This window comes from Phyllopteryx taeniolatus, chromosome 15, assembly GCF_024500385.1.
Source record: "Phyllopteryx taeniolatus isolate TA_2022b chromosome 15, UOR_Ptae_1.2, whole genome shotgun sequence".
Classification (NCBI taxonomy): domain Eukaryota; kingdom Metazoa; phylum Chordata; class Actinopteri; order Syngnathiformes; family Syngnathidae; genus Phyllopteryx; species Phyllopteryx taeniolatus.
Window position 1 is genome coordinate 4,228,154 of NC_084516.1, and position 19,274 is coordinate 4,247,427.

The 19,274-nt window shown below is 41.1% G+C and overlaps 2 protein-coding genes across 3 annotated transcripts; both read left to right on the forward strand.

The window, feature by feature from the left end:
• The first annotated feature begins 402 nt into the window (after positions 1-402).
• On the forward strand, positions 403-3,720 carry LOC133489816 (cyclin-dependent kinase 2-associated protein 1). The gene is made up of 4 exons (XM_061798959.1): positions 403-767; positions 1,892-1,986; positions 2,932-3,058; positions 3,252-3,720. Exons 1-4 carry the CDS (start codon positions 701-703, stop codon positions 3,317-3,319), a joined length of 357 nt encoding a protein of 118 aa, XP_061654943.1. The 5' UTR covers positions 403-700; the 3' UTR covers positions 3,320-3,720.
• A 314-nt stretch (positions 3,721-4,034) lies between these two features.
• On the forward strand, positions 4,035-19,024 carry LOC133489866 (M-phase phosphoprotein 9). 2 transcript variants are annotated; one of them, XM_061799073.1, is made up of 23 exons: positions 4,035-4,108; positions 4,973-5,241; positions 6,325-6,475; positions 6,561-6,650; positions 7,355-7,791; positions 8,844-9,061; positions 9,599-9,711; positions 11,361-11,471; positions 11,556-11,743; positions 12,317-12,466; positions 12,941-13,028; positions 13,736-13,909; positions 13,978-14,025; positions 14,768-14,832; positions 14,919-15,020; positions 15,118-15,261; positions 16,503-16,639; positions 16,715-16,849; positions 17,077-17,197; positions 17,418-17,509; positions 17,587-17,747; positions 18,094-18,168; positions 18,262-19,024. In XM_061799073.1, exons 2-23 carry the CDS (start codon positions 5,012-5,014, stop codon positions 18,364-18,366), a joined length of 3,135 nt encoding a protein of 1,044 aa, XP_061655057.1. In that variant the 5' UTR covers positions 4,035-4,108; positions 4,973-5,011; the 3' UTR covers positions 18,367-19,024. The 2 variants fall into 2 exon arrangements, with proteins under 2 accessions (XP_061655057.1, XP_061655058.1); XM_061799074.1 differs by lacking the exon at positions 4,035-4,108 and having other exon boundaries at positions 6,585-6,650.
• The last annotated feature ends 250 nt before the right edge of the window (positions 19,025-19,274 follow it).

Below are 19,274 nucleotides of genomic sequence, written 5' to 3' on the forward strand. Positions count from 1 at the left end.
TTTTCATAATAGATGCAACTTTTAGAAATGTCATTTTTTTCTTGGGGTTAAACCCAAAAAGTTTTGGCATCTACTAAACATGTTTTATTGAAATCAGCTATTATTATGAAATAAGTGTAATTCAATGTTTTACTGGAGTCGAAATTAGGTCAAATAGTGTTGTGGCATTTAGAAAAAAAAAACGTCATAAGAAATGCCAATTCAAGTAAATCAATGCTTTACTGGTGTCAAAAATGGATCAAACCATTTGTATGTGATCCAGAGGTGGACACAAATGTAATTATTTCACCCAAAAAGTGATTAATCCAAAAATAATTACTCCATCCCTGTCTCTTTATTAAATTAGGAAATCAGAAAAAAATGTCAAATGAAAAAATATTACGATGCGCCCGAACAAAGCGAGCACAAATGTGACGTCAAAATACTTAAAATTGCTTCCCAAGTCGTCGAAAGTGACCCAAAAGCGCGGCTCAACTTTGCTCTAAAATGTGCTCCAGGCTCCGTCCAAACGTGCCGCTTTTGGCCGACAAAAGTGTGTCTTTTCTGGGCTTTTCTTTCACCGGGGCTCGGGGCTCGGCTGCCTGGCTGGGTGTCAACATCCAGTGACGGCCATGTTTGCCGGCGCCGCCGTAAACAACAAAAAAAGTGGGAGACAGACGCCTCGCTGAATGTCGGGTCATTTGGATTTCTTTCATTTACAATGTCTCTGGGAATGTCTTACAAGCCCAATGCCCACCAGCACACTCCGGGAACTTCGGGGAACCAGGGTGAGCACAAAACGACCGAGTGGGTCCCGGTGTGTGGCGGTTAAATCGACGCTTAAATTCGGGGGGTTCTCGGAGAATACCTGAAGAGAAAGCCCCGTGTGTGTGCGTGGAGTTTTTTTTTCTGTCCGGTTACATATGTCGGGTCACATCCTGGGAGCTAGGCTAATTCGTAGCCGCCATTATTACGAATGTCGACGAGGGGGAGGAAGAAAAAGCTCGACGAATTCGGACTCGACCGGGGCGAAGGCGGTGTCGGCGTCTCGCGCGAGGTTCGCCGGCGTCCGGGGTCGCGCTCCCGGCCCGGGTGAGCGCCGTTTAAGCGGCGACATTAAAAAAAATGTATCGGTCGTGTTTCGTCGAGGAAGCCTCGCTGCGCTTCCCCCTCCATGATGCTCCCCGGCTCGGAGCTGCTTGATTGATACACGCCGATGAGAGGCGCCTCTTTGCGGACATCTGCCGACGGAGGCCGGCTACTGCAACCTTATGAAAGTAGTAGTGTTTCACATAACTTGAACGTTTATACCCCAAAAGTACTTAGCTCCCCAAGTACCACCTTAATGACCAACATTAAAATTCAATAACGTAGGCCCAAGTGTTCATAAAAAAGTATTTTTTTTCTAAAAAAACCCTCTGTTTATTATTATTGTAAGCCATAGGAATATTATGCAGTTCTTGACTATACAAAGATAAAAGTGTTCTTAAATAATGATTGAATTAATGTTTTGCACATCAGAGTTGAAAATTGCACCTAAATAAATGTTTTAAAACAAAAAGATTAAATGCACAAGCATTGAACTTAAAAAGTTAAATACAACTGTACTGTACAGCTGTACTGAGGCGGTAATTTATTCGTGTACCACTAGAGAGAGCCCACATACCGCTAGTGGTATGGTACCACACTGGAATTTCATTATGTATTTTTTTCCCCCGTTGAATTTATTTTAACATTGAAAACAATCAATGCTAGGAATTTGATGGTTTTTAAAATTCAGTTGGATTTTGCTAGACATTTTCAGTCTTAGAAATTCAAATACACCATTTTTTTTAATAGAATATTTGGACATGTCAAATTTGCTTTCTCTGTACTCTGATTTTAATCTTAAAAAAAAATAATAATCCAACAGTTGGCAGCCTCCAGTCATCAGCCAACCTGGCCCAGTTGCAGTCCTACAGGCCTCTGCTGAGCGACTACGGGCCCCCGTCTCTGGGATTCTCACAGGTAACGCCAACACGCAACCTTTCTGTTACTAGTTTCTCAAAATTCATTGGACAGGTATGAGCCAAGTATGGCCCCATACAGCATTTACATTATCAAGAGTCCTTTAATATTAGTTGCATTCATTTAGATGTTTTATCCCAAATTGTTAAGTTATTTTTTAATTCATTTAGCTCTGTAAATAATTTGTCAATAAATATATTGTAAATAAAAATATTAGTTAAAACAAATTATTTTGGATATACATTCAACACTTTTTTTTCTTTTTTTTTTTTTTTTTTTTTACAGTTTGAACAACAGTAACACGGCTAAAATATAGGAAAATATAAAAGCTGTACTTAAAGAAGGATTAAATTAAAATGTATTGCACATAAAAGGTAAATAAAAAAGTATACAAGCCTGAGTTTGATTCGTTCTGTGATCACACTCCTAACTCAAATCATTTGTATCTCAAATTGTCTTTCCCCAAATGAATGGAAATGACATTAATCTGCTCAAGCTTCACCCTCCCAAAAAAAATAAATAAATAAAATGTTGTACCGGTAATGTGTTTTTTAAATAAGGCTCTAAAATAGCACTGTATAATGTTGTACTTTATAAAAACATACGACAATAACATCATGAAATATAATGTAAAGATTCATGATGATTACTTTATTGCGGTGCCTTCTGGTGTGCGCGACTTGGTCAATGGGCGGCAGTATCATACAGTCATGCAGACACAAACGAAGAAGAGTTTCACAACTACTGCAACTAACTTAAGCTAATGTAAGCTGCAGCTGTATGAGTCGTTTTTCACAGAGGATAAATAATATATACGTACCATGAACCGCACTTTGAGAATGAAACTAAAGGTCTATTTCAACTGGAAATTTTGGTGAAATTCTGAACGGTGGCCACTTTTCTCATTGGTCTAGTTTGGCGTTTCTCTCAATTTGACTTTTCCAGGGCTTGACGGGCAGCCAAGTGCCTCAGAACAAATACGCCGAGCTGCTGGCTATCATCGAGGAGCTGGGCAAGGAGATCCGCCCCACGTACGCCGGCAGCAAGAGTGCCATGGAGAGGCTCAAGAGAGGTAAAGTTTTCGATAGTGGACTGGACAACAGCATATAGTTCACTAAGAAAGTCCACTACAAATCCTTACGTAGTGTTTAGGGAGTAGGGAATGATGGAATGATTCCGAACGCAGTCGCTTTCATTAGTTCATAAGCTGTGCTGTATACATTTACCAACCGTCAATGTCGTTGGTTCTTTCTACTTCTTGGCAGGCATCATCCACGCCCGCGGCCTGGTGCGCGAATGCTTGGCAGAGACTGAGAGGAACGCCAGGTCCTAGCGACAATCACACATTCCGTGCAACCAGACTCCACAATGCGCGTCTTTAAACGAAAGAAAAGAAAAAAAAAATTCAAAATTCAACTTGCATGTCATGTCCGAAGAGGAGGGAGGCGTCTCGACTCCGTTTTGTGCGAATGAGTCCAACTCTCAACTAGTTTCCCATTGCCCAATTTTGGGGACCTTGGTTTCTTGTTTTCCCTTCCTTATTTTTGCATGCAAAAAGGGTAAAAGTGTAGACGCCACGTCTTGTACAGGGGTTAGACTTCTTTTTGATATGAGTGACTGAGTGAGTGAGTGTCAATTCATTCGTGTTCAGGTTGGTTTTGCTATCAAAAGAAAATGCTGTTACTTGCATCTTTGTATGTATTTATTACACAGTGTAATAAATTGTATTTTCAATACAGTTGTCCTGGTCAATCCTTATGTTTTGCTTTCATAGCCAGAAAGCTACAAATGACAATTTTTGAATTTTGGTGAGAGACGGGGGTTACACCCTGTCCTGGTCGCTGGCCAATCCCAGGACCCATATAGACGAACAAGCAGTCATTCACAAGATGAGATTTGAACCCTGATCCTGGCAACTTTTGAGGCAGACGTGAAAACCACTTTTTCACCGTGCTCTTCTGATTCATGTTCATTATTTTGTCCCACCGCATCTAAATGATACAGTCCACCAATCACATGCGAGGTTTATAACAATGTACCGGTAGGTCATTTTAGCAGCCAATCAGCGCCTGGCTAGCATCTCCCTGACAAATATGGATGACAGGACGACGCTCGTAAACTGGTAAGGTTAACTCATGTTGTGTGCAGTACATTCATGCTTCCATTTACGTAGTTAACATTTTTAACTGCTTTACTGTCCCTCCAATGCACATTAACCGTTTCTTGGCTAGCGTCACCCGTCAGTATGGCGTTATGCGAGACTAGTTAGCAAGCCTTTAGCATGCTAACGGAGCCCGCCGAGCTCAAGTTAACCACAACAAGCTCGCGACGTCACCCGACAGTGGTGACCGAATCTGGCGCACCTTGGCCCGGGTAACGTCTGCGCCATCTACCGCTGGGTAGGTGACACTTCTAGGGGGTAACGTTTAGCTGTCACCTGTTCATATAAGGTCATACACTAGTTGCCAGATATATGGTCAAGACATATATACCTGTACATGGTGGGCCAAAGTAGGGATACACTTTTTACGTTTTTTGTTTTTTAAAAATTATTATTTTTAAACAGTACCGTACCGTAAATAATGGCAAATTATATCAGTCAAGAACAGAGCCATTGGATTATAGCAGTATTAGAAAAGTACAGAAGGAAGGCATTAATAGTCATTTTAAGCAAATGAAGGAAAGATGCAAAATAAAATGCAGGTCTGAGGGAATGAAGGAAGGACATCAGGGCACAATGGAAGGCAGGAGGGAAGGAGGTCAAGAAGGAAAATTGGAAGGAAGGATGTCAGGAAGAAAAGTAGGAGGGACCAAATGAAGGAAGTCAGAATTTTTGGCCAACCCTGTATGTCACCATTGACTCCCAGTTTATCACAGAATAAATGAATTTAAAGAAGGGTAAAATGTTGCATGGGTTGGAGCCACGTGATACTAAAAATAACTTAAAACTTGTTAATGATTGATTTACTTGTCATTTTGTTGCAAGGTGTCAGAGTTCCCCCCACCTCTGCACGGGCCCTTAAACATGTCCACAGATGACAGCGTCTCTGAGGACGTGTCCAGCTCTGGGCCGCGGAGCCACTGCCGGGCCAGTGGCGAAGGCGGCAAGGAGAGCGAGGTGTCCCCGCTGTCCTCCGAGGCCACCACGGCCTCGGGGCTGGGGGCCTCTGAGGGCAGATGCTCGGCCTCCCAGACCACGGGGGGCACTGTGGCCAGCCAGACCGTCAAGAGCACACCAGCGCACAACAAGATCAGGTGCGGCGTTTGGCCCGGTTGCCCATCTTAACAGCTCTTCAATGCTCAAGCACAAGAAAATTCAGCCGCAGAAGCCAATGTCAGCAAGCAGTGGAAAATCTGCCACGCATGTCTATCATGAGTAGACCCACAAAACAAGAACCTATGCCTGAAAAGACACAGGAAGTTAGCCCTTTTGGTTCAAAGGTACTATTTTAGGGTTATGCAGACCATTTTCAAGGTCCCCCAGATTTCCCCCAAAATTAGATTTTTGCGTGGAGAAAATTCTGCCCCTGAAGTCATTTTCACCTAGTCTATCTGGAGTCGACCCGCAAAAAGGTCTCGAAAAGCCAAGACTGAAAAGACACTGCAAGTCTGCCATTTTGGTTCAAAGCAGCTATTTTATAGTAGGTTAGGCCATTTCCTGGGCCCCCCAGATTTTTGGAAGAATTTAGCCCCCGAAGCCAGTTTAACTTAGAAGCATCAAATTTGGTGGACTTGTCTATCACAAATAGACCCATAAAAAAGTCTCAAGAAGCCTAGCCTGAAAAGACACAGGAAGTCTGCCATGTTGGTTCAAAGTGGCCATTTTGGGGTTATGTTGTTGTCAAAACAAATGCCTGAAAAAAAGCACAAGAAGTCCGCCATTTTTTTTTCAAAGCAGTTGTTTTATGGAAATCTGGGCCCCTCAGATTTTGGGGAAAATTCAGCCCCTGAATCCTGTTTTACTGGACAGCATGAAATTTGGTAAATATGTGAATTATGAGTAGACCCACAAAGAAGTCTCATGAGCCTATGCCTGAAAAAGCACCGGAAGTCAACCATTTTTGTTCAAAGCAGCCATTTTAGGGTCATTTTAGCCATTTCCCGGGCCCCCCAGTATTTAAAAAATAATTCAGCTTCCAAAGCCAGTTTCTCTGGCCAACCTAAATTTTGCTTAACATGTCTATCATTAATAGACCCACAAACAAGTCTCAAGATGAACCCAGTCCTGACATTTTGGTTTGAAGCATTAGTTTCATGTTGCTAAGGGGAGATTTTTCCCAACCAAGTCAAACTAATCAGATGCCATAGTACATAAGCAAAGTATATGATGCTTTTCAGGGGACTGTGTCTGAGCACAGAGGAAGATGCGTTCACTCCAGGCAAGAACCTGCCGTTCATTAACCCGAGCTCCCTGGAGACCCTCCGAGCCCTGGTGGAGGAGATACGCAGCGGCGGTGAGACGGACCCGCAGGTCTGGAAGGACTGCGAGGTGCGGCGGCACAGGCCGACTCACAACTCCGTTAACCCGATGTCTCGCTGAGCACTATCTTCTGGTTTTGTCCCGCTTACCTCAGGGCCGATGGCTGCATCTGTTTCAGCTGGTGGAGAAGCAATACCAGGAGCAAATCCTCGCGCAGCAAGAACAGTACCAGTGCCAAATACAGGTACCCCTTTCAACAAAACTAAGAGGATATCCTCCTAAGTGTGATCTGTTGTGTTTATTAATCCGTCCCGCCAACCATTTACATTATCAAGAATTCTGTAATATTAATTGCATTATTTTAGCCATTTTCTTCATGTAATATGTTAATTAAAATGAATGTATTAATACTTTTTAAAATCTAATTTAATTAATTGTAAATAATTAAAAAAACATTAGTACTATAAACAGTATTAGATGTTGTCTTTATACACAGGATTCAATTTTTTTTAAATTACAAATACAATGAAAATAATTTCTAAATTATTTTATTATTGAATAACTAGTTTATATGCATGTTTATCAGTTTTATGTATTCAAATAAGGTTAATTTTAATCAAATATATTTTGATTAATAACATTAAATACATGTAAATTTATTGTTTTATGTATTTATTTTTATATTCATTATAGTCAAATTAATAAATACAAATCTGATAATTACAAAATCATAATCAATTACTTAAATATAACCTAATTCTAATTAATACATTTAATATTTTTTTTATTAGAAGCAACAACTTTACACATTATATTTTCATTTCTGTGAAGATATAATTGGCTAATTAATCATGATTAAATTGATTATAAATACAAAATAGAAACAAATTATACGTTTACTATTCAAATAAACTATTTTACACATTTATGTAACTTTAATTTTTACAGTTAATTCAGGACGAGATCAAGGCGCTGGTGCAGCTCCAGAACCGGCCGCCGCATGCAGACTTCACCCACAGCGCCGCCATCCAAACCAGCGAGGACACCACGACCACTAAAGACTTCCTGTTGCCACTTATGGCCGGCGACTGCTCTTTCCCCGCACACGCGCCCAGCGACAGCGACAGCCTGGCCGCCCCCGCCGCCCTCTCCCCGTTCAGCTCCCCCTCTCCACCCCATAGGTCGGACGGTGCCATCCCGCCGGCCGATGAGCGGGCCACCACGGGGCTCAGCAGCGGCTACGGCACGCTGTCCGCCTGGGAGACGGGAGAAATGCGAGAGCACCGGTGGTTGGAAGACGCCGATTCAACCGCCATTACGCAGGACGAAGCCAAGGCTCATGGACAGGAGGATCCGTCAGTAGCCCACCAGCAGAAAACCTCTGGGTGGGTCACACTTCTTCTTTACACTACAGTGAACTAAGGGTTGTGCGATTAAGACTTTTTTTTTTTTTTAAGTCGACACTAATGTTGATGATGACCAGGCCCTACTGCGAGTAAATGCCGCCCCCTCCTAAACGGAGTTTGAAATTGCGTAAAGATGCTACAAGATGCTGGCGAAACACTTAACGGAAAGGATCATAAAGTACCAACCCCATGTATGTAGCATGTACACGATCATGAACCGATGTTACATAAACGACTGTATTCAATAGTTTAATTATCCAACACAAACAAACCATCTTCACAAGAGGCTCATCCATCGTATTAGCTAGTATCTTTGCCAAAATAACACGCTTGCACAAACTGACGTGACATCAACACATGGCCAAACAAAAATGCGAACTAGCAATTTACCCAAACTTGCATTAAACTCACATTTTGGCATTTTTCAAAATAAAAAGGAATAATAGTACAGAAAAATGTCTTTGTAAAAAAAAAAAAAAAAAAAGTACTCTATATTTTTAACAAGAAATTATTGAGTAATTCCTAATTTGTACCTGAAAAGTCATATTTTTTGTGAGAACAAATCATAATTTGAATGAGAACAAAAATCTGAATTATAGGAAAAAAGTAATAATTTTTACATTCAAGCTCAACATTTTTTGTGTGGAAAAAGTCAGTCTTTTACATTTAAAAAGACTTTTTGTCTGAAAATTTCTCAATTTTATGTAAAGGAAACAATAATTTGCATGTGGAATGTTTTTTTTTCCTTTTTGCATGAAAAAGGTTTAATTTTACAAAACTGAAGTCATACTTTTAACAAGCTAAAGTAATTTTTTTTCAGGTGAAAATAATTTTTACGTGTTCAGAACAGTCTTAATTTTACCCAAAAAAATAGTACTGAAAAAAGTCATAACTGTACAAGAATAAAAAATGTAGGAATACTGTAAGAAAAAAATGTCTTTGCACGATGTAGATTTGTTGTATTAGTATTTGCTGGTGTGAACATGGCTTTCGACACACTCAAACATTTTTGTGTTGTGCTATTTGTACAGTCAGGTTTTGACCTCCTGGGCTCTGAGGCAAAAACTGCAAGCCAAGAAGCTCAAGACGGGAGCTTCCCGAATTCCTGAATACCAAGAGCTGCCGCGCAGCTCGGGCGATTCGGGCCAGGGTCCTCTGGAGAGCGCCGACTTCCAGCGTCGCGCCGCATCGTCGTCCTGCGCCTCTTTTTCACTGAGGAGGAGCGATAGCCTCTTGTCCGAGGCCTCAGGTGACATTTAGATCAGGTCTTCTGTAACATTTTTTCAAGGACCCACTCATAACCCTAACGGCAAACAAATTAAACACTACCTAAACCACCACGTGTACCCCTATTGCTGAATTGCTAAGACCTAGGGCTGAAATTTATTATTTTCATGCCATTTATTTTTTTGTAGCCACTTTCATAGTTAAAAGCATGTCTCAACTGATGTGCACTGCTTACACAAAGAACATGGCTGCGAACAGAGATGCCCTAGTTTACAAAAGCAGTGTTGCAAATTTAGTAATTTGGTCGCTATGTTAAGCAACTTTTCCGACCCTAGCGTTGTTGTTTTTTAAAGAGACCCGCAACAACAACAACAAAAGTACAGAGCAGTTTTCTTAGTTTTATTGGCACACCATATACAGGTATGAACTTTTCTAAATGATACTACATTATTCTTTTATGGACCCCCGGGGGTCCATGGACACCTATTTGAAAACCACTAATTTAGATGAACCGATGTCGTGGTGAAAGAAGCCATCATTGTTGTCCCTCTGCTCTCAGGCCTAACCTACTGGCGTCTGAACGAGTGCGACCTCTATCACCGTCTGCCGGACGCCCTCGACCACAGAAGCAGTGGCGCAGCTTACTTCCTGCGAGAAGCTTCCACGGATCAGGTGACAACACAGATTTGCAGCCATAACCGAACCCGATTTGAGCCAATCAGAAGCCCGAAGAAAGACGATTTTGATTTTGGGAAAAGGCACAGTGGTAATTTGAACCTGTGTCAGCACAAAGCACATTTAAAGGCATTGTCTTTAATCATGCAAATGGGATCAACACGTTCATGATAAAAATCAAGTCCTAATTTTGTTTAGAAAGATTTTATACAATACTCATCATTTTACTACAGTAAATATATCAAAAATCAGTAGTTTTACAAGGGTTGCAATTTTACAAGAAAAATAATTTACAAAACTTTCTAGGAAAACTGCATTCATTTTACAAGAATAAAATCACTACGTTGAAACAAAGCCTGTCTAAAGGCATTGTTGTATCATGCAATTTGGATCAAAACATGTTAAGTGATGGGGAGGGAAGAAAAACGATTTACACATTTTACAGGAATTAAGTCATAATTGTGAAAAAAATATTTACAAGCATAGTCAGGATTTTACCACACTGGAAAAAATACTAAAAAGCTGTAATTTTGAAAGCGTTAAGTCCATTTTGCGAGAGAAAAAAGTAGAATTTTACAGAATTCATAATATAGTAAGAAGATAGTAAGAAAAAAAATAAATAAAAAGATTTTACAAGAAAAAAAATGAAAAATAGTTGTAATCAGAATCATCTTTATTTGCCAAGTATGTCCAAAACACACAAGGAATTTGTCTCCGGTAGTTGGAGCCGCTCTAGTACAACAGACGGTCAATTTACAGAACACTTTGGAGACATAAAGACATTGACAAAAAAACAATTGTGCAAAAAGATGCAGAGTCCTCTAGCACTTAGAGCAGTTCGAATGACTCATATTGCAATAGTCCGGTGCAATGACCATTGTGCAAAGGGCGCTGAGACTTCAAGGAGTGTATGCGGTTTAAAGTGACGAGTAGTGCGATAATCTGGGACAATGTTGGTTGTGCAAATGTTACAGATACTCCTCAATCAGTGTGCAAATGGAGCAGATGCTACTCTGGCATGAGTGGCCAGTATATGCAAACAGTGCAGCATGGCGAGACAACTACAGTGAGTGCACGAGTAATACATAATTGGCCCCACAGAAATATGACAACGAACTCAAGTCAAAAAATTGCGAACTTGTTATAATGGAATTATAGGTTAGGTGTTTAAGAAGTTGATCGCAAGAGGGAAGAAGCTGTTGGAATGTCTACTAGTTCTAGTTTGCATTGATCGGTAGCGCCTACCTGAGGGAAGGAGCTGGTGACCGGGGTGCGGAGGATTTTGCACGCCCTTGTCTTAGTTCTGGCAGCGTGCAAGTCCTCAATGGTGGGTAAGGGGGGTACCGACAATCCTTTCAGCAGTTTTGATTGTCCGTTGCAATACTAATACTAATACTACATGAGACAATTTTACAAGAAAAAAGTCATGGTTCAACTAGCATTAAATTAGAATTTTACAAGTGAAAAAAACAACTAACAATTATAAAAGTATACATAATTTTACAAGAATAAAGTAAATTTTGCTAGTAAAAAAACCACAACTTTACTGTAAAGTGATACTACTACATGGGAAGAAATCGTAATTGTAAATATTTTTACAAGACTAAAATCATAATTTTACAAAAATAAATCGTCCTCTCTTATAGGCAGAGGACCTTGGTGTTTCTCTGCGAGAGATCTACCATCACAAGCACAGGACGGACATCAAACGTTCCGACTGGGAACGCTCCGGGGCTTCCACTCCGTTGTCGCTCCAGGTAAGTCACGTGACGCTTGCTAGCGCATGATTGGTCCTGTGGAAATTGAGTGGTTCGACTCAATTTCCACTTTTGCTTTTGCAGCCACTGCTAGTGGAGGCATCCCAGCCTTCCTCCACGACGCCTGTGAGTCTAGACGCCGTCTCCGATGTGTCCCAGGAAGCCCCGTCCACCCCGCAGACCAAGACTGGCGAGGAGGAAGCCACCTGTACCCGCACTACTACTTTGAGGCCTGGTTCTGGTTCTCCAGAAGATCCTGTTGTCCTCTCACTGTGAGTCCCAACAGAAACGCCGCGCTGAATGTCTTTCTGATATCGGTAACAGGGTTACATTGATTTGAGTGAAACACTCCATTACGACTGAAAACATTGAAAAAATACGAAAAACAGAACAGTTTGCTGAGTGATGTAACTTTTGTAACAGGGTTTCATGTACGGTGAGACGCACAACTTCAGAACATAATTACTAGTATTTAAAATGTTTTTGCTAAAAATACATGTTTTAACAATTATAATTTAAGACCAACAAAATCATACCAAAAACACAGATTTAAAATTTTCTCCTATCATATATTTTGCTCTTTGGCGCAGCCCTGTTACAGACACTGAGGGACCTGAAAAACATTTCAAAATATGGCAGAATAAATACTTTCCAATTAAACTTGCATTTAATTTGAATATTAATTTGTATTTAATATTACTCTAATTACATTAACAGGGTTGAAAATTAAGTACAGGAGTTGAATCAGTACTTTTACCAGTTTTAAAACACAAGTATCTGTACTTCTACTGAAGTACGAAATCTACTGAAGTACGAAGTATTTTTCCGAATCTGCTCCTGTCCAGGTTGCGACAGAACCTGAGAGAGAAGCACTCCCGACACGTGGCCGACCTGAAGGCCTATTACGAATGCGAGATTCAAGTCCTGCGAGACAAGCTGGAGCTCCGATATCTGCCCGGAGACCTGGAGACGAGCAACCGGATGCTCTCAGACAGGTGTCTGCCTTTTTTTAAAAACACATTCAGCCACCAAAGCCAGTTTCATTTATCAATATAAAATTTAATAGCTGTGTCTATCATGAGTGGACCTGCAAAAAAGTCTCAAGAAGCCATGGCAGAAAAGGTGGTTCTAAACATTCATTTTATTGTCGGCAACTACTGTGAACTCCTGGGTCTGGAAAAGGGGAAACAGATATTTTTTATGCCTTTTGAAAGTTCAACCCCCAAAGCCTGTTTCACTTAGCTGCATGAAATTCAATACATGGGTTTATATTGAGTAGACCCACAACAAAATCTCAAGCAATCATACCTGAAAAGACACGTGAAGTTTGCCATTTTGGTTTGAAGCTAACATTTTTTAACCAAGTATATTAGACAGATGGATGGCTGAATTATGAGGAACTTAAGTTTTCATCAAAGTGGTGCGTTTTTTAAAAATTGTATTTTATTTTATTTTTTTATGGTTTCCAGGTGTCAGCACCTGGAGAAAGCACTGGCTGAAGCCGGCCGACGTATCGACCAGCTGGAGGAAACCAACGCCACGCTGGAGAAACAGCTAGTAGGCCATTCATTGTGGGAGTGCTGAAGAGCATTCACGTTCTTCTGCACCAAAACAATATCTTTTTAAATATTATTCCATCACTTTTTGTTTTTCGAATTCTTCCACCTTTCTTGACCGATTTCCCTTTCAACTTCAAATTGTTAGGCTCATTCAGGACGTCTCGGGTTCTATTTTTCACATTCAAATAGTTCCCACTTCTTCAAAAGTGCATATTTTCATACTAGAATTTCCCAAATGAAGACACGTTTTACGCATTTGTCTCCTGTTTCCACATTTCAAAATGTTCAGCTCATTCAGGACCTTTGCTTTCCATTCTGATTACTATTTTGCCGTATGTTAGCATACCCTCCTGTTAGCATTTGAGCAATTCCCATTCAAGATATAGCAATCCCCTCATCACACTTCCCACGTCAGTAGGAAAGATACCTGAAACAAAATAGAACAAAGAAAGTGGATAGTGACTTTTGGAACACCCTGTGCACAGCAAGATGTAAAATCCACATCGATTTCAACGTTTCGAGCAGTTCCCAGTATATTAGTGCAACTCGCAAATCTTGAAGTTTTACATTACGCCAAAAGCCATTTCATTTCAGCATTCACACGCAATTCGCATTCCATAGTTTGTGTTTACCATATAGCCACACAGTGAAAACACAAACGATCGATGATCATGTCTAAACGTGTCTCCAATGGGGCGTGTTCAGGCGGAGTGGCCCGAGCGCTACGCGGTGGCGGGCGCCACTGTCAAGTCCCTGCGTCAGCGTCTGGAGGACAGCAAGCGCTCGGCCAGGGAGAAGGCGGCGGTCGCGCTGAAGGCTCGACGGCAGGCCGACGACAGCGAGGCCAGGAGAGATCGGGAGGTCCAGGCCAAGAAAGAGGTGAGGCGGACACCAGGATGTTCAAAGGCAATGAACCAGTGACCACCCTCGGTTTTGTTTTTCTACAGCTTCTTACACAATACGACTGTGTGCTGAAGGATAACGATAGACTGAAGGTAAGCAATGAAGACGCTCTACTGCGATTATAATATACATATAAATGACTTTATGAACAAAATGATCTAAAAATATATTTTTGTTTGTTGTACGTGTACAGTAATACCATGCACATTTTTTTATCGAAAATTATCACTTGTATAGTATTTTAGAAAAATCACACACTTTTATCATGTATTTAAGTGTAATATTTTACTGTAATCCGATAAGACATTTTTAATTTATATTGAAATTTGCACAATTAAATTTGGTGCCCTTTTGTACTAATGAAAAATTCCCACAAAATATTTTCTATACTCGATGTAAGTTTAATACCACAGTATAATACAGTATATTATTGCATGTATTATAATTGTTTTAATACAATTTCTTAAATTGTTCAGTTTTAGATTGTATTTATTTTTGTATCATTTTCTTTATGAAAAAAGGATAAAAATACACGGGTATTTTTAGCACATTTTATACAAATTATGACTCGCTGTCACAACCCCTTATGCAACAAGTCACAAGTCGCAACAATTGTTAATTGATGTATTTTAATTTTGTAACGATAGCCGGGTTATTTAGCACAGTGGTTTGGATTGTTTTTACTCTTTTTTTTAAAACAACAGTTTTATAAAATACAAGGAATACAAGGCTCCATGTAAATCCACCTAATGTTTATTTGTGAAAACAAAATAGAATATAATGTATTATAAGTAATGGAATAATGTAATTGATTATTCTTCCTGTTTTTGACAGATCAACTTGCTGTCAACAGAGGACAAACTTTACCAAGCCAACAATCTCATTTCAGACCTGAAAAGGTGATGATTTTCTGCATTGCTACAATATTTAAAACAACACATATTTAATTATTTTCTTTCATTTGTATTTTATAATCTACATTCAGAACCATTTCTAAATTGGAGTCTCAAGTGCGGCAGCTGGAGCATGAGAACCAAGCAAGGGTCCGCCACACCCCCCACGCTGCCTCCCAGCCATCCGGAGCAGGGTGAGCGGCTAGCTATGCTAACATAGCCGTCTACATCTTAACTTGTGCAGGAAGGGGTGTCACCATGACATATTAACATATTAAACGTGTCCCCCAGTCTTTTCCACCATCCCGACCTGCTTCACTCGCCTAGCAGAGGCAACGCCGAGCCAGACGTCACCCGCAGGAGGTCGCCCCGTCCGGACGTCCACCAGCCGGCTGTCTCCACAAAATCTGTGTTCCCTTCCGAGACTCTGATGAGGCAAGTGACTATTAAAATGGAGCGCGCTGCCTTTTGTCCCTTAAACCCCACTGTACTTCCCTGATTGAAACACATATGGGGCTAAGATAATGCCCTAACCTAACTTTTTACCGATGGCCAGTAGCATTACATTTGGTACTACTATCCTGGCCTTTTTTGCAAGTAGCTTTTATAATATTTGCTGCTACAACCAACCGTAGTCTCTTTATTGTGGCTTGTAGTGTTACATTTGCCACAACTACCCTGGCATAACCCTTTACCACTGGCAATAGCAGTAACTCTTACTACTAGCTTAGCCAAACTCTTTACTGAAGCTTATAGCGTGATATTTGCTACTAGAAGCCTATCGTAACGCTTTACCAGTCGCGTAAACAACAGTAGGTATGACTAGCAGAGCCTTACTCTTTACCTGTGGTTAGTAGTGTTTGCTGCTACTTGCCTTGCTTAACTCTTTACCTGTGGCTACTAGCATAGTCTAACTTGCGAATAGCACTAACTAGAGCTGGGAAAAAAAATAAAAAAATATTTATTTTCTCTGTAACCCTGCGATATGTATTGCGATGTGAAAATTTACAGGATAACATACTTGTTACGTGAATACCAGCACACACTTTTTTTTCTTTTTTCCTCCATGTATTGTTTGGACAGTTTATAATTTAATGAACATAATTAACTAATAGACAATCTAAACTATGCTCAATAGAGCACAGAAATATACAGAGTCATTTTTGTGAAGTCTACCTCTATTCAAATGCACTGTAGTATTGAGCAAAAGTCCAGCCAGACATGAAGTTAAAATCATTTCTTTTCATGCCCAGTATATTGTATAGTCATTAGCACATTCCTAACACTATAAATTTTGCTACGGCTAGCCTTGCCTGATTTCTTAGCACTGCTCTTAAGATAACTCTGTTTTTCCCCACTCATGATGCGCATGTTTTTTTGCCATTTGTCCCTTAGACGACATCGTGCTTCTTGGTTGTGGCACAAATGGACCTCAGAGGTCAAGCTAAGCGAACTAGCTCACGCAATCAAGCAAAATGTTTCACCACTTAAATTAGATTCAAAGCTTGCGACGCGAGTGCTAATGATTTATGATTCAGCCTTTTTTTTTGTTTTGTTTTTTTTACCTTTCAAGGCCACCGTACTTCCTGGTAGGGGTGCCTGATAGATGTATTGGGCGTATAAATATAAGTCTCTGTACTAGTTTCTCTGTACTCATTTGCATTCTGGTTCTACAGGTGCGCGTCCTCCCGAGACCCCGACCGAACGCCGCCCCCATCCAGACTCCGGGAGGAGGGTGCCGGCCTCTTGACGCCCATCATGAGGGCGCTGATCGAGATGGAGGAGACCCGAGCCACCGAGAGCAGAGCCCCCTGTAATAATGACATGTTAACATGTTAATGTACACCCCCATTTTTAACCCACCAATGACACATACGCTTGCTCGCAGGGCTGGCCAATCACAGGCCATCGCTTGGCAGCGTAGGAGGTCCACTCAGAAGTCAGAGGAGTTTGTCTCCGGACAGCCATCGGTCCTCCTCGCTGCCTCCGCCAGGACTACGGAGTACAATCGTAACCACACCTAGTATGTACTTACATTAATTTGTAGACTATGTATGTGTATCTACTTAAGTTAACTTGTAGGTTATGTGCTTGTATGTACTTAAGTTAATTTGTAGATTACATACATGTAACCAATGTATTATTTCTAGAGGTCCGGGTTATTTCTATTGCACACATGCCGTGGAATTATTTTGGACTCCATGGATTATTTCCAGGCCTTCCATTAATTTCGATTATGTTCCCTGTCAGCAAAGAGAGAGCTGTTAATTGCCCCATTTCCAACCAAGGGCAGCCCCAAGCGCTGCCCCACCGAGAACTACTCCACTGCCTTTGGGCACATGATGCCGCGCGAGGAGCACCTCAGTAACAGGTCAGTCCAAGTCAGTCTTACAGGTGATTGGAAAAGTCTATATACCCCCGTTTGAATGCCAGGAATTTTTTATAGAAAAAAAAGATATAACTCATTTCCAAACTTTTTTTCACACTCATGTGACAGTTTATATACATTAATGGAGGGAAAAGTCTTGAAATGATTTGTAGACTTTTTTTCGAATGTGTGTGATACATTTATTCTCATTTTCCTCTCGCAGGTCTGATGCACACGCTGACCACACGAGGCGCCACTCGTTCCACAGCAGCAGTCCCAGGAAGAAACTACACTTTGGGTCAGCTGACCACCAAGGTAAGAAAGTGGATTGAATTAAATTAACAGTGTTCATGGGACTAAGATGGGGTTCTCCTCCCACCCCACCTGTGCAGATGCTGCTGTCGGCTTGGAGCCGCCTGACTTTGGTGACACGCAGCTGGCGTGTGGAGGAGGAGGGGGATCCCCAGGAGGTTGCCCAGCCTCTGACAACAAAGTCCAGTCACTGGCAGAGGCTGAGAGACTTTTTGATGATCTTACACGGGAGAAACTGGAGGCCAGTTTAACACATTGCCACCACTGTCTGTCTCGTTGTCTTTGTGTGTGCCTGCCTGTTATTGTGTGTGTGTTTGTCTATTTTGGTTTGTGTGTGTGTGTGTGTGTGTGTGTGTGTGTCTGTCTCGCACTTTGTGTATATGCATCTTGTCTTGCTGTCTCTTTCTGAGTGTCTGTGTGTGTGTGTCTTTCTCTTGCTGTTTGTGTGTGTTTGTGTGTCTGGTTGTCTTGTCTTTGTGAGTGTCTTTCTTTGTGTATGTGTGTGTCTGTCTGTCTCTTACTGTGTGTGTGTGTGTGTGTGTGTGTGTGTGTGTGTGCGTGCGTGCGTGCGTGCGTGCGTGGTGCAGATTGAGGCATCTCTGAGCCGCATGCCGCCATCGTCGTCGGGCGGTCGAGTGAGCATGAAGACCAGGCTGGACCAGGTGAGCCACACTGAGACACTTCATTAGGTGCACAAACTCCATGGGGGAGGTAACACACGTAGTATGGTTTTTGTGTTTGTTTGTGTGTGTCAGGTGGCCTTAGAGGAGCGTCTGGAGCGTCTGAACCGAGAACTTGGGTCCATCCGCATGACACTCAAGAGGTTCCATGTCCTGCGCTCCTCCGCCAGCATTGCGTAGCAGCATGCTAACAAGGCCTGTCACGATAATTTTTTTAGGACAATATAGTTTGAGATTACACTTAATACACTTAACTTTCCACGAGTCCACTAGCGGCTAATGACACAGCCCTCCAACTAGCCGTCGGCTCAATCAATGAGCCGCACGCCGGGTCACCACAACAATGACAATTTTTCGAGTCCATAAAAACCATTTAATTTATTGAACGATTATTCAATATAGTAATTATCGTGACAGGCCTAATGCTTATGTTAGCATGGCCATGCTACCACATTTTTTTTATTTTTTTAAACATGCTACCTACCACTCGGGGATACTTTTGATACGTCTTTTCTGGAAGTCTATATTTTTAGTACCACACAGATTTGTAGATACATTTTTTTTAAAACTCAAAGGACATTTCTAATAGAAGTTTTCAAACAGTCGCAATACTTTCTTCCATGCTCTTGTTTACATCATTGACATTGAAGGAAATAGTTTTGTTTACCTGACATTCCAACTGTCTTTGTTTTGTCTTTTCTTACATTCTTTATTTTTTTGTGGCAGGACAGGAGCCAGCACAATCATCATATTTTATTTTTTATGCTTACCCAAATCCACCGTGGAACTATTACTGATTGTGATCCACATTGCACAATAAATTTTGCTTATATTTCTATTATGAACAAGCGTCCTAACTGTTCTTTGGAGAAAGTTGTGGTCTAACTATTTATAGTACCTATTAGGGCTGGGAATCGCAGAGTAGCGATACCAACGGTGTCGCGATACACCGTTTGTGTGATAATCGACATGCAAAAGACGTCACGACATTTATGCAACTAGGAAAGGGTTATGAAAAATTACGAAAACAAAACTGTCATCTTGCGTACAAGTGTTTTTGCTTTTTAACTTTAAAGAAAAATAGCGCG